Below are 12950 nucleotides of genomic sequence, written 5' to 3'. Positions count from 1 at the left end.
CTCTTGTGAATGCCCTAACATGCCTCCAGCCACCTATGCCTCAAGCTTTAGAATTCCCTTCCACTTCACCACATCTATCTCCCTCTGATCCTCCTAAAATTTCCCTATATTACAACAGGCACTACATTTCAAAAGATATTTAATTCACTGGGAAGTGCTTTGAGGTATTCTCAGGTTGTGAATGGCACTAAACAAATGAAAGTTATTTCTTTCCTTAAAAAGCCAACTCTTACCCAAGCTTTGGGCCACTGCACCTAATATCCTGGTTCTTTGGCCCAGTTATTTCTTACTACACCTTTGTGAAATGCCTTGGGATGTTTTTCTATGTTGAAGGCCCTACATAAATGCAAATTGTTGTCCACATGCTGAGGGCATGTTGCATTGTCAGTAATTCCACCTCTGAGGAAACAACATCTGTTTAAGGGAACACATGTTTTCATTCATTCATTTTTGGTTTTGGCACCTCGCTGTGCACAAACTGGTTGCTGTGTTTGCAGCAAAAGAATAGTGACAATAGTCTAAAGGGCTGCAAAACACCTTTGAGGCATTCTGAGAAACTATATAAACCAAAAGCTCTTTCTTTATTTCACTCATCTAGCAAAGGCCTACATTGTTTTAGAAGTTTTTTGATAATAATGGAATTAAGACTTTGTAAGCATCTTGGTAACCAGCTAATAAAAACTTAATTAGAGCTGAACAATCTATGGCATTTAATATAAATCACAACAGCATGGACAATTTTCTATCTCTGAAAAAAAGTGAAAGCTGCATGAAAAGGAAAAAAAAAGAGCTCGAGTTTCTATTCTTGATCATTATATTGTATTGTATTGAATCATTATATTGAATGAGTCTGATTTATAACATCAAGGTGCGACTCAGCTGCTATGGACCCAGAGAATAAAGAGCCTGGCACCAACGTCTCAGGTGAATATGAAGAGCAACCAGTTCAACTTAAAATCTACAGGGAAAAAATTGAGGGGGATAAAGCTACCTCATACAATGGCAAGTAATTAAAATTTTAAAAGTATCCAAGATTCATTCTATCCACCATGGATAGGTAAAAAATTATTCTCACAGGTAGTTAAAATTAACTGTGGGAATGTTTTTTAGCCTACCCATGAGAAAAATATCTACAAAGCCTATTCATAACTTCATCAATCCCTTTACTTGGTCTTTCAAAGTGGTAGGATAAAATATAGGTTGTTCTCCACATAACCTCTTTCTTTTCAAACTAAATGATTATTGCAAAATTATATTTCAATAAATAATTCTCTTTAAGGTATTTATTTTACCCAAATATTCATTGAACTTATTACAATTTGCAAGAACCATGTAGTATAAAGCAATAAATAGTTGAGATTACTTTTAATTATGGCCCCTTTAGCCATATGTATTAGCGAGGGGGTTAGTCTATATGTTTTTTTTCTAACTCAGCCTTTCTCTCTGCATTATTAGAAATGTATATTTATAAAAAATATTACAAGCAGTTCAGAATGCTGAGTTGAGTAGTAAGGCATGGAGAGCGCTTCGGAATCCTACAGGTGTTAGGAAAGGTGCATGAAAACTAGTTGTTCCCGAGCACCAAAAACATCTAAATTCAAAGTTTAAATGGGCTTTATGAACAAGTATATTTTTCTCCTTCTTTCTTTGAAGCCACTCTACAGTACAACAATCCAGATTGCAATGTACGACTTGCTATGGGAAGGGGTAAAATCACTAGCACACACAATGCATAGTCAAAAATGTCCCCTTTAACTCACTGACAAAAACTAGCTTCAACTGGTACAACAACACATGATTCAAATCAGTATTGCAAAACACAGAAAAGGGAAGCTCCTTTGCCAAGTTTTGAAACTCAAGATCAAAACTTCATGATTGTCTAGGTGATAGATGGGTGTTTAGGGCAGTAAATGTGTAGTTATGGAAAAACAATTTTATTACATGGTGTCTCATGTTTCCAAGTTCTCAATTTCACATCGCTGTGGCAGAGGGATCTGAAACCAATTAACAGCTTGTCACAAATTCACTTTTCTAAATTTTACATACAATTTTGGCATGTTGTAAAATGTTATTTCTTGTTCAGTTAATTTGTCCTGTTCAGTTTCATGATCGTGGAAAAAGTTACTCTTAGTACTACAATTCGTTGATAAATTCTTAATCAGTCAACGGCAGAAGAAAGGGTAGGTCTTCTCATTCCAGCAAAATTCAGGGAGCTACAGTCAGCTGAGAAAGAAAAAAAAAGCAGCCAGCACCATGGTACATTAGAAAAGAAAAGCCAGGATGGTATGGCCTGCAAAGGGAGGCAGCAAAGTTTCCAGGGCCAAGGAGAGAGGGTCAGAGGAGTGGTGCAATGATGCGGCTAATTATTAGCCAGATTTGAATTTACCTTTGAAAACTAGATAGCAAGTGTTTCTGGCAAAGGGAGCTGTTTGCTTTGATGTTTCATTATCTAGTTAACACGATGTTATATTTTTCTTCTTTCGTTTTTGCAATTTCAGAACTTGCTGTTGCAATTTGGAGGGAGGGAGATAGAATCAAGGCAAGAATGTTTGAATATGAGATTAGTTAAATTATAACATGCCGCATGGGAGCAGCTAGAATTATCTGGGAGCAGATACGTGGGAAATCTGCTGTCCTTACCTGGTCTGGCCTACATATGACTCCAGATCCTCAGCAAATTTGGCGGACTCTTAAATGCCCTCTGAACAAGGGCAATTAGGGATGGGCAATAAATACTGGCCTAGCCACCAATGCCCACATCCCATGAACGAATAAAAAAACATTGAGTACAAAAAAATTTGAAATTTGATAACACAAAACTTGGTGGGAATGTGAGTGGTGAGGAGGATATTAAGAGGTTTCAAGGCAATTTAGACAAGTGAGTAGGCCAATGTGGAGGACAAGTCACTGAATGGGTTTAAGGAGGGAATAGATAGATTTCTAGACTCTAAAAGCATCATGGGATATGGGAGAGAGCAGGAGGATGGTGAGTGGGTAAATACATAGCAGATGCAGTGTAACATAGATAAGTGTGAAGTTATCCACTTCAGTAGAAAAAACAGAATGGCAGAGTATTATTTAAATGGTGATAGATTAGGAAATGTTGGATGGACAAAGGGATCTGGGTGTCCTTGTATGCCAATCACTGAAAGCAAGCATGCAGGTGCTGCTAGCAGTTAAGGCGGCAAATGGTATGCTGGCTTTCATTAAGAAAGGACTCAAGTAAAGGACCAAGGATGTCTCACTGCAGCTGTACAGGGCCTTGGTGAGACCACACCTGCAGTATTGCGTGCAGCTTTGGTCTCCTTACCTAAGAAAGGTTACACTTACCATTGAGGGAGTGCAGCAAAGGTTCACCAGACTGATTCCTGGGATGGCAGGATTGTCGTATGAGAAGAGATTGGGTTGGCTATTCACTGGAGTTTAGAAGAAACTATGAAACTATAAAATTCTGACAGGGATGGACAGACTGGATGCAGGGATGATGTTTTCTCTGGCTGGGGGAGTGTAGCACAAGGGACCACAATCTCAGGATATGGGGTAGGCCATTTAGGGCTGAGATGAGGAGAAACTTCTTCTCTACCACAGAGGGCTGTGTAGGCCAAGTCACTGAATAGGTTTAAGAAGGAAATAGATAGATTTCTAGGTTCTAAAGGCATTATGGGATATGAGGAGAGAGCAGGAGGATGGCGCTGAGATAGAGGATCAGCCATGTTCATATTGAATGGCGGAGCAGGCTCAAAGAGCGAATGGTCACTCCTGCTCCTATTTTCTATGTTTCTATGTAATGTACCCAGGTTTGCTGACAATACATAGCTAGGTGGGAGAGTAATCTAGAGGAGGACACAGAGGCTACAAGGGGATATGGACAGGTTAAATGAGTAGGCAAGTTGGCAGGCGGAGTGTAGGGGGAGGCAGTAGCGTAGTGGTATTGTCACTAGACTAGTAACCTAGAGATTAATCCTCTGTGGACCTGGGTACAAATCCCAACAAGGATGGAATAAAAAAATCTGGAATTAAAAGTCTAATGATGAACATGAAACAACTGTCATATATACCCATCTGGTTCACTAATGTCCTTTAAGGAAGGAAATCTGCTGCTCTTATCTGGGCTGGCCGACATTTGACTCCAGAGCCACAGCAATGTGGTTGACTCTGAAATGCAGAACAAGCCACTCATTTGTAACAAAGCACTAAAAGTCAATCAGGAATGAAACCGGACGGACCACCTAGTGTCGACTTAGGCACTGGAAATGACAACAGCAAACTCAGCCCTGTCCAAAGGAGTCCTTACAAATATAAGGCCAAAATATGGAGAACTGTCTCACAGACTGGTCAAGCAACAGGCTGACACAGTCATCCTCACGGAACCGTACCTTGCAGATAACGTCCCAAACACCACCATCATCATCCCTGGGTATGTCCTGTTGACCAGGAGGACAGACCCAGGCAGAGGTGGCCGCACAGTGGTATACAGTCAGGAGGGAGTTGCCCTGGGAGTCCTCAACATTGACTCCGGACCCCATTAAGTCTCATGGCATCAGGTTAAACATAGAAACATAGAAAATAGGAGTAGGCCATTCGGCCCTTTGAGCCTGCTCTGTCATTCATTTGGATCATGGCTGATCATCCAACTTAATAGCCTGCTCCCGCTTTCTCCCCATATCCTTTGATCCCTTTTGCCCCAAGAGCAATATCTAACTCCTTCTTGAAAACATACAATGTTTTGGCCTCAACTACTTTCTGTGGTAGCGGAATTCCATAGGCTCACCACTCTCTGAGTGAAGAAACTTTTCCTCATCTCAGTCCTAAATGGTCTATCCCATATCCTCATACTGTGACCCCTGGTTCTGGACTACCCCACCATTGGGAACATCCTTCCTGCATCTACCCTGTCTAGTCCTGTTAGAATTTTATAGGTTTCTATGAGGTCCCCCCTCATTCTTCTGAACTCCAGCGAATATAATCCTAACCGACTCAATCTCTCCTCATATGTCAGTGCCGCCATCCCAGGAACATGGGCAAGGAAACCTCCTGCTGATTACCATGTCCCAATACCATCTCTACTGCCCCCCTCCTCCACACCCCACCCCCTTCAACTGATGAATCAGTACTCCTCCATGCTGAACACCACTTGGGGGAAGCAGAGGGTGGCAAGGGTGCAGAATGCACTCTTGGTGGGGGACTTCAATGTCAAGCACCACCACTGACCGAGCTGGCCGAGTCCTAAAGGACATAGCTGCTAGACTGTGTCTGTGGCAGGTGGCGAGGGAACCAATAAGAGGAGAAAAACATACTTAGCCTCATCCTCATCAAACTGCCTGCCACAGATGCATCTGTCCTTGACAGTATCAGTAGGAGTGACCATCGCATAGTCCTTGTGGAGATGAAGTCTCGTCTTTACAGGGAGGATACCCTCCAACATATTGGTAGTGCCACACAATGTGCTAAATGGGATAGATTTCGATGAAGAGTCATACGGACTCAAAACGTCAACTGTATTCCTCTCCGCAGATGCTGTCAGACCTGCTGAGTGTTTCCAGGTATTTTTGTTTTTATTTTAGATTTCGAACAGATCTAGCAACTCAAGACTGGGCATCTATGAGGTGCTGTGGGCCATCAGCACCAGCAGAATTGTACTCAAACACAATCTGTAACCTGTGGCCCATCATATCCCCCACTCTACCGATACCATCAAGCCAGGGGATCAACTGTGGTTCAATGAAGAGTGCAGGAGGGCATGCCAGGTTCAGCACCAGCCATACCTAAAAATGTGGCATCAACTTGGCGAGCTATAACACATGACTACTTGCTTGCCAAACAGCCTAAGGAACATGCAATGGACAGAGCTAAGCGATCCCACAACCAATGGCTCAGATCTAGGCTCTGCAGTCATGAATGATGGTGGACAGCTAAACAACTCACTCGAGGTGGAGGCTCCACAAATATTCCTATCCTCAATGATGGGGGAGCCCAGCACATCAGTGATAAAGATAAGGCTGAAGCATTTACAACAATCTACCAGAAGTGCAGAGTGGATGATCCATCTCAGCCTCCTCAGCATCACAGATGCCAGTCTTCAGCCAATTCGATTCACTCCATGTGATATCAAGAAACGGCTGAAGGCACTGGATACTGCAAAGGCTATGGGCCTTGACAACATTCCTGCACTGAAGACATGCTTCAGAACTTGCCGAGCCCCTAGCCAAGCTGTTCCAGTACAGCGACAACACTGGCAACTACCCAGCGATATGGAAAATTGCCCAGGTATGTCCTGTACACAACAAACATGATAAATCCAACCCAGCCAATTACTGCCCCATCAGCCTACTCTCCATTATCAGAAAAGTGATGGAGGAGGTAATCAAAAGTGTTATCAAGCAACACGTACTTAGCAATAACCTGCTCATTGACACTCAGTTTGGGTTCCACCAGGATCACTCAGCTCCTGACCTTATTACAGCCTTGATCCAAACATGCACAAAAGTGCTGAATTCCAGAGGTGAAGCAAGAGTAACTGCCCTTGACATCAAGGCAGCATTTGATTGAATGTGGCATCAAGGAGCCCTAGCAAAAGTGGAGTCAATTGGAATCAGGGGGAAAACTCTCTGCTGGTTGGAGTCACACCTAGCAGAAAGGAAGATGTTGTGGTTGTTGGCAATCAATCATCTCAGTTTAAGGATATCACTGCAGGAGTTCCTCAGGGTAATGTCCTAAGCCCAACCATCTTCAGCTGCTTCATCAATGACCTTCCTTCCATCATAAGATCAGAAGTGGGGATGTTCACTGATCGATTGCACAACGTTCAGCACCATTCATGACTCCTCAGATACTGAAGCAGTCCATGTCCAAATGCAGCAAGACCTGGACAATATCGAGGCTTGGGCTGACAAGTGGCAAGTAGCATTCACGCCCCATAAGTGCCAGGCAATGAACATCTCCAACAAGAGAGAATCTAACAATCACCTCTTGACATTCAACGGCACTACCATCACTGAACAACCCACCCCCACCACCCCCCCCCCACCACCACCACCACCACCACCACCACCACCACCACCACCACCACCACCACCACCACTAACCACCATTCTGGGGGATAACATTGACCAGAAACTGAACTGGACTAGCCATATAAATACTGTGGCCACAAGAGCAGGTCAGAGGCCAGGAATCCTATGGCGAGTAACACCTGCTGACTCCCCAAAGCCTGTACACCATCAACATGGCACAAGTCCGGAGAGTGATGGAATACTCTTTACTTGCCTGGATGAGTGCAGCTCCAACAACACTCAAGAAACTTGACAGCATCCAGGACAAAGCACACCAACCACTCCCTCCACCACTGACATACTGGCAGCAGTGTGTACCATCTACAAGGTGCACTGCAGAAACTCACCAAGGCTCCTTTACAGCACCTTCCAAACTCACGACCGTTACCATCCAAAAGGACAAGAGCAGCTGATGCATGGAAACACCACAATCCAAAAGTTCCCCTCCAAGCCACTCACCATCCTGACTTGGAAATATATTGCCATTCCTTCACTGTCACTGGGTCAAAATCCTGGAATTCCCTCCCTAACAGCACTGTGGGTATACTGCAGCAGTTCAAGAAGGCAGCTCACCATCTTCTTCTCAAGGGTAATTAGGGATGGGCAATAAATACTGGCCTAGCCAGTGACGCCCACATCCCATGAATGAATAATAAAAAGTCTGGAGAAATGTGAAATTGTCCACTGCACTAAGAGTAGAACACCAGAATTTAATATTTGAAGGTAATATACTAGTAAATGTTGGTGCTCAGAAGCATTTGGAGCATATGTCATGTCCATAATGCCTTTACTCTTCCTTTTCTCCAATTTTCCTGGATACTGGTACTGCCATGCAAATGTGGTGACAATTGCAGGCTTTATCTCCATAACGCAGCTAATAGTGAATTTGAATTAACAAGTATATGTCACAGAAAATTAACATGCAAGTGCAACAAAATATTAGGAAATGAAAAGGTATGTCAGCCTTTGAAAAGAAAAAAGAGACTGACATTTATATAGTGCCATTCACAACCACAGAACGTTCCAAGGTGCTTTATAGCCAATGTCTGCAAGGGAGTTAGACTTTAGAGTAAAAATGTTTTGTTGCAATTGTATAGGGCTTTGTTGAGATCACAACTAGAGAACAATGCCTTTAAATTTTTACAGGGCTTGACAAAGTAGATGCTAAGAGATTGACTCCCCTAGTTAACCATGCATCTCTGTTCTGTCGAAGGGTCATGAGGACTCGAAACGTCAACTCTTTTCTTCTCCGCTGATGCTGCCAGACCTGCTGAGTTTTTCCAGGTAATTCTGTTTTTGTTTCATGCATCTCCCTAGTTAATCATTTAAGACTCAGATGGGACATTTCTTCAGCCGAAGAGTGTGAATCTTTAGACTTCTCTACCCCAGAGGGTTTGTGGATGCTCAGCAGTTCAGTATCTTTATGAAAAAGATCAACAGATTTTTGGATACTAAGGGAAACGGGGATAGCACAGGAAAGTGGGGTCTAGAAAATCCATCATAATCTTATGGAATAGTGGAACAGGCTATTTCTGCTTTTATTTTTTTACATTTATGATATATGTAAATCAAATCAGCTTACTCCAGAGTTTCTGAATTTACTTCAACAAATTTCGGATTAGAAAGAAAAGGAACAGTGATAAATTGAGCTCATGAACTTCATACAGTGATAACATATTCTAAAATGGGAGATGAGCACAGAATCTGGATTGACACTTTGGCAGAATCCAACAGTTAGGTGTCACCTTTCAAAAGGGATCTTAAACTAAAGCCCAGTCTGCTTGTTCAGGTGTACATTAAAGATCTCATGGCATTATTTGCAGAAGAGCATTCCTGTCAAATGTCCAAAATTTACATCTGAACCTACACCACTATAAAGCATTTTAGGACATCAGAGGACATGAAATGTGCTACATGAATGCAAATTCATTCTTTCACCCACCCTTGACACTTGCTAGAACATTTGTATCAAAGGCCTTTGAAATCAATAAAGATGCCTTGGGTGCCAAAATAGTACTGGGGTTGGATTATGAATAACTGTTTCAGAAGCTCATTTATGGGAGGACACTAGAGCACTACACCAAGCCTCAAGACATTTGTACTTTGGCTTTCTGATAAAGAAGTCATTTATGACCAACGTTTACCATCTTTGCACTACAAGGTAGCTAACAAAGAAAAAACATTTGAGGCCTGCTTTATACAATTAGATTTTTTTTTATTCATTCACAGAATGTGGGCTTCACTGGCTGAGCCAGTATTTATTGCCCATCCCTTGAGAAGGTGGTGGTGAACTGCCTTCCATTTGATGCAGGTACACCCACAGTGCTGTTAGGGAGTGAGTTCCAGGATTTTGATCCAGCGATAGTGAAGGAATAGTGATATATTTCCTGGTCAGGATGGTGAGACACTTAGATGGGAACACCAGAACCTGGAAGTTCCCCTCCATCTGCTGCCTTGTCCTTCTAGATAGTAGTGGTCCTGGGTTTGGAAGGTGCTGTAAAGGAGCCTTGATGAATTCCTGCAGTGTATCTTATAGATGATACACACTGCTGCTACTATGCATTGGTGGCAGAGGGAGTAAATGTTTGTGGATGTGATGGGAATCAAGCAGGCTGCTTTGTCCTGAACAGTGTCCAGTTTCTTCAGTGTTGTGGGAGCTGCACTCATCCAGGCTAGCGGGGAGTATTCCATCACACTCCTGACTTGTACCTTGTAGATGGTGGACAGGCTTTGAGGAGTCAGATGGTGAGTTACTTGTCGCATGATTCCTAGCCTCTGACCTGTTCTTGCAGCCACAGGATTTATATGGCTAATCCAGTTCAGTTTCTGGTCAGGATGTTGACAGTGGGGGATTCAGTGATGGTAATGCCATTGAATGTCAAGGGGCGATGGTTGGATTCTCTCTTGTTGGAGACAGTCATTGCCTGACACTTGTGTGGCACAAATGTTACTTGCCACTTGGCAGCCCAGGCCTGGATATTGTCCAGATCTTGCTGCATTTAGACACAGACTGCTTCTGTACCTGAGGAGTTGCGAATGGTGAGCATTGTGCAATCATCAGTGAACATCCCCACTTCTGACATTATGATAGAAGGAAGGTCATTGATGAAGCAGCTGAAGATGTTTAGGCCGAGGACACTGCCCTGAGGAATCCTTGCAGCGATGTCCTGGAGCTGAGACAATTGACCTCCAACAACCACAACCATCTTCCTTTGTGCTAGGTAAGACTCCAACCAACAGAGAGTTTTCCCCCGATTCCCATTGACTCCAGTTTTGTTAGGGCTCCTTGATGCCACACTCGGTCAAACGCTGCCTTGATGTCGGGGGCAGTCACTCTCACCTCACCTCGGGAGTTCAGCTCGTTTGTCCATGTTTGAACCAAGGCTGTAAGGAGGTCAGGAGCTGAGTGGCCCTGGCGGAACCCAAACTGGGCAGTGAGCAGGTTATTGCTAAGCAAGTGCCGATTGATAGCGCTGTTGATGAATCCTTCCATTACTTTACTGATGATCGAGAGTAGACTGATGGGGCGGTAATTGGCCGGGTTGGATTTGTCCTGCTTTATGTGTACAGGACATATCTGGGCAATTTTCCACATAGCCGGGTAGATGCCAGTGTTGTAGCTGTGCTGGAACAACTTGGCTAGGGGTGCCGCAAGTTCTGGAGCATAAGTCTTCGGTACTATTGCCGGGATATTGTCAGGGCCCATAGTCTTTGCAGTATCCAGTGCCTTGAGCTGTTTCTTGTGATCACATGGAGCAAATTGAATTGGTTGATGACTGGCATCTGTGATGCTGGGGACCTGCAGAGAAGGCTGAAACGGTTCATCCACTCGGCACTTCTCGCTGAAGATTACAGCAAATGCCTCAAACTTATCTTTTGCACTGATGTGCTGGGCTCTTCCATCATTGAGGATGGTGATATTTGTGGAGCCACCTCTTCCAGTGAGTTGATTCCTTGTCCACCACCATTCACAACTGGATGTGTCAGGACTGCAGAGCTTAGATCTGATCTGCTGGTTGTGGGATCACTTAGCACTGTCTATCACTTGCTGCTTATGCTGTTTGGCACGTAAGTAGTCCTGTGTTATAGCTTCACTAGGTTGACACCACATTTTTAGGTATGCCTGGTGTTGCTCCTGGCATGCCCACCTGCACTCATCATTGAACCAGGGTTGATCCCCTGGCTTGATGGTCATGGTCAAGTGGGGGATATGCTGGGCCATGAGCTTACAGATTGTGTTTGGGTACAATTCTGCTGCTGCTGATGGCCCACAGTGCCTAATGGATGCCCAGCTTGTGTTGCTAGATCTGTTCAAAATCTATCCCTTTTAGCACGGTGGTAGCGCCACACAACACGATGGAGGGTATCCTCAATGTGAAGGCAGGACTTCGTCTCCACAAAGACTGTGGAGCAGTCATTCCTACCAACACTGTCACAGACAGATGTGAGGATGAGGTCAAGTATGCTTTTCCCTCTTGCTGGATCCCTCACCACCTGCTGCAGCCCCAGTCTAGCAGCTATGTCATTTAGGACTTGGCCAGCTCGGTCAGTAGTGGTGCCACTGAGCCACTCTTGATGTTGGATATTGAAGTCCCCCACCCAGAGTACATTCTGTGCCCTTGTCACCCTCAATGCTTCCTCCAACATAGGTGTTCAACATAGAGGAGCACTGAGTCATCAGCTGAGGGACGGCAGTACATGGTAATCCGCAGGGGGTTTCGTTGCCCAATTTTGACCTAATGCCATCAGACTTCATGGGGTGCAACGTCGATGTTGAGGGCTCCCAGGGCAACTCCCTCCCGACTGTATACCACTGTGCTGTCACCTCTGCTGGGTCTGTCCTGCCAGTGGGACAAGACATACCTAGGGACGGTGATGGTGGCGTTTGGGATATTGTCTATAAAGTATAAGATGAGATAGAAGAATATGGTATTATTCTGATAATTTCATTTGCAGCAACTTCAATATTGTGAAAAAGTAAAATTCCTGGAATAGTAATATGGAAACAGATTGCCAGATAGATCACACAATTGTCCATCACATCTTAACTGCTGTAAGATGCAAAGTTGATACCTTTTTTTTTTGCAATCCAGCAAATCCAATAAATCTATTTCAAATATTCCAATTTGGTCTCGAACAATGCAAATTAAAAGACAGCATTCATCAAAAAAAAAAAATCAAAAATAGAAAAATCATGGGCGCAGTGGTGCCACTTGGCTAGTTTGGTGGATCAGCTTCCCTACCAAAGGTGATGGAACTGTAGCCATCAATGCTTCAACTGGTGTAAGCTATCTCAAAATGCACTGATATGAATAGATCCCACTATCTGAAAGTAACAGAACTGAAGGGTTTCCAGATAGTTCAAAATTGCCTTTCCAACCAGAACAAGTTCCTGTCAGTGATTGAAGGAGCAGTGTTGCTCGATTCATAAATGCAATGGAGGTTTCACATCATAATTACACCTTACTGAATTCCATGTTTCTCTCGACCATGATCACACAACCTATGTATTGTTGGGTTGCCCTCTTTTCCAAACACCAGGACGCACCTACCTGTACTGCCAGCCCTTTCCTCTCCCCACCAGTTTGTGGACAGACGCTTCTGCTTTCACATCAGGTTCAGGCACTTTCATGGAGGCTGAAGCTGTAACTGTCACATCCCCTCCTTGCATTGTTGAACGCCTGCAGCCGCTCCCGGCCGGGGGCTCCGGGTTTACAGTGAGACCGAGCCGGTGAGAAGGTACGCCGGGGTTGGGGATGCGGCTGTGTTACAGGCTGCAGGATACCCAGCCAGCGCCTCCGCTACAAGTGACAATTAGCAGAGACCCCCTGCCCACATTGTCACCCACCAAACTGACCCGGAAGCTGTTAGAGGAACGGAAACCACTGACGAGCGCCG

At 44.1% G+C, this 12950-nt stretch overlaps 1 protein-coding gene across 4 annotated transcripts in view; it reads right to left on the bottom strand.

The window, feature by feature from the left end:
* The window catches only part of osbpl11 (oxysterol binding protein-like 11), a 102768-nt gene extending 89818 nt beyond the window's left edge, over positions 1-12950 (bottom strand). Inside the window, exon 1 of one of the 4 annotated variants that reach the window (XR_005944617.1) lies at positions 12605-12950. Coding sequence is in view for 2 of the 4 variants with exons in the window: in XM_041201606.1 (XP_041057540.1) it covers positions 12605-12723 (119 nt within the window). In the remaining 2 variants the exon portion in view is untranslated. The remainder of the gene's footprint in view (positions 1-12604) is intronic. The other 3 variants (XR_005944616.1, XM_041201606.1, XM_041201607.1) reach the window with 3 other exon arrangements.

Source organism: Carcharodon carcharias, chromosome 12 (assembly GCF_017639515.1).
Source record: "Carcharodon carcharias isolate sCarCar2 chromosome 12, sCarCar2.pri, whole genome shotgun sequence".
In the NCBI taxonomy this organism is placed as follows: Eukaryota; Metazoa; Chordata; class Chondrichthyes; order Lamniformes; family Lamnidae; genus Carcharodon; species Carcharodon carcharias.
Note: the sequence above shows the minus strand (reverse complement) of the source record. Positions and strands in the feature narration are given on the sequence as shown.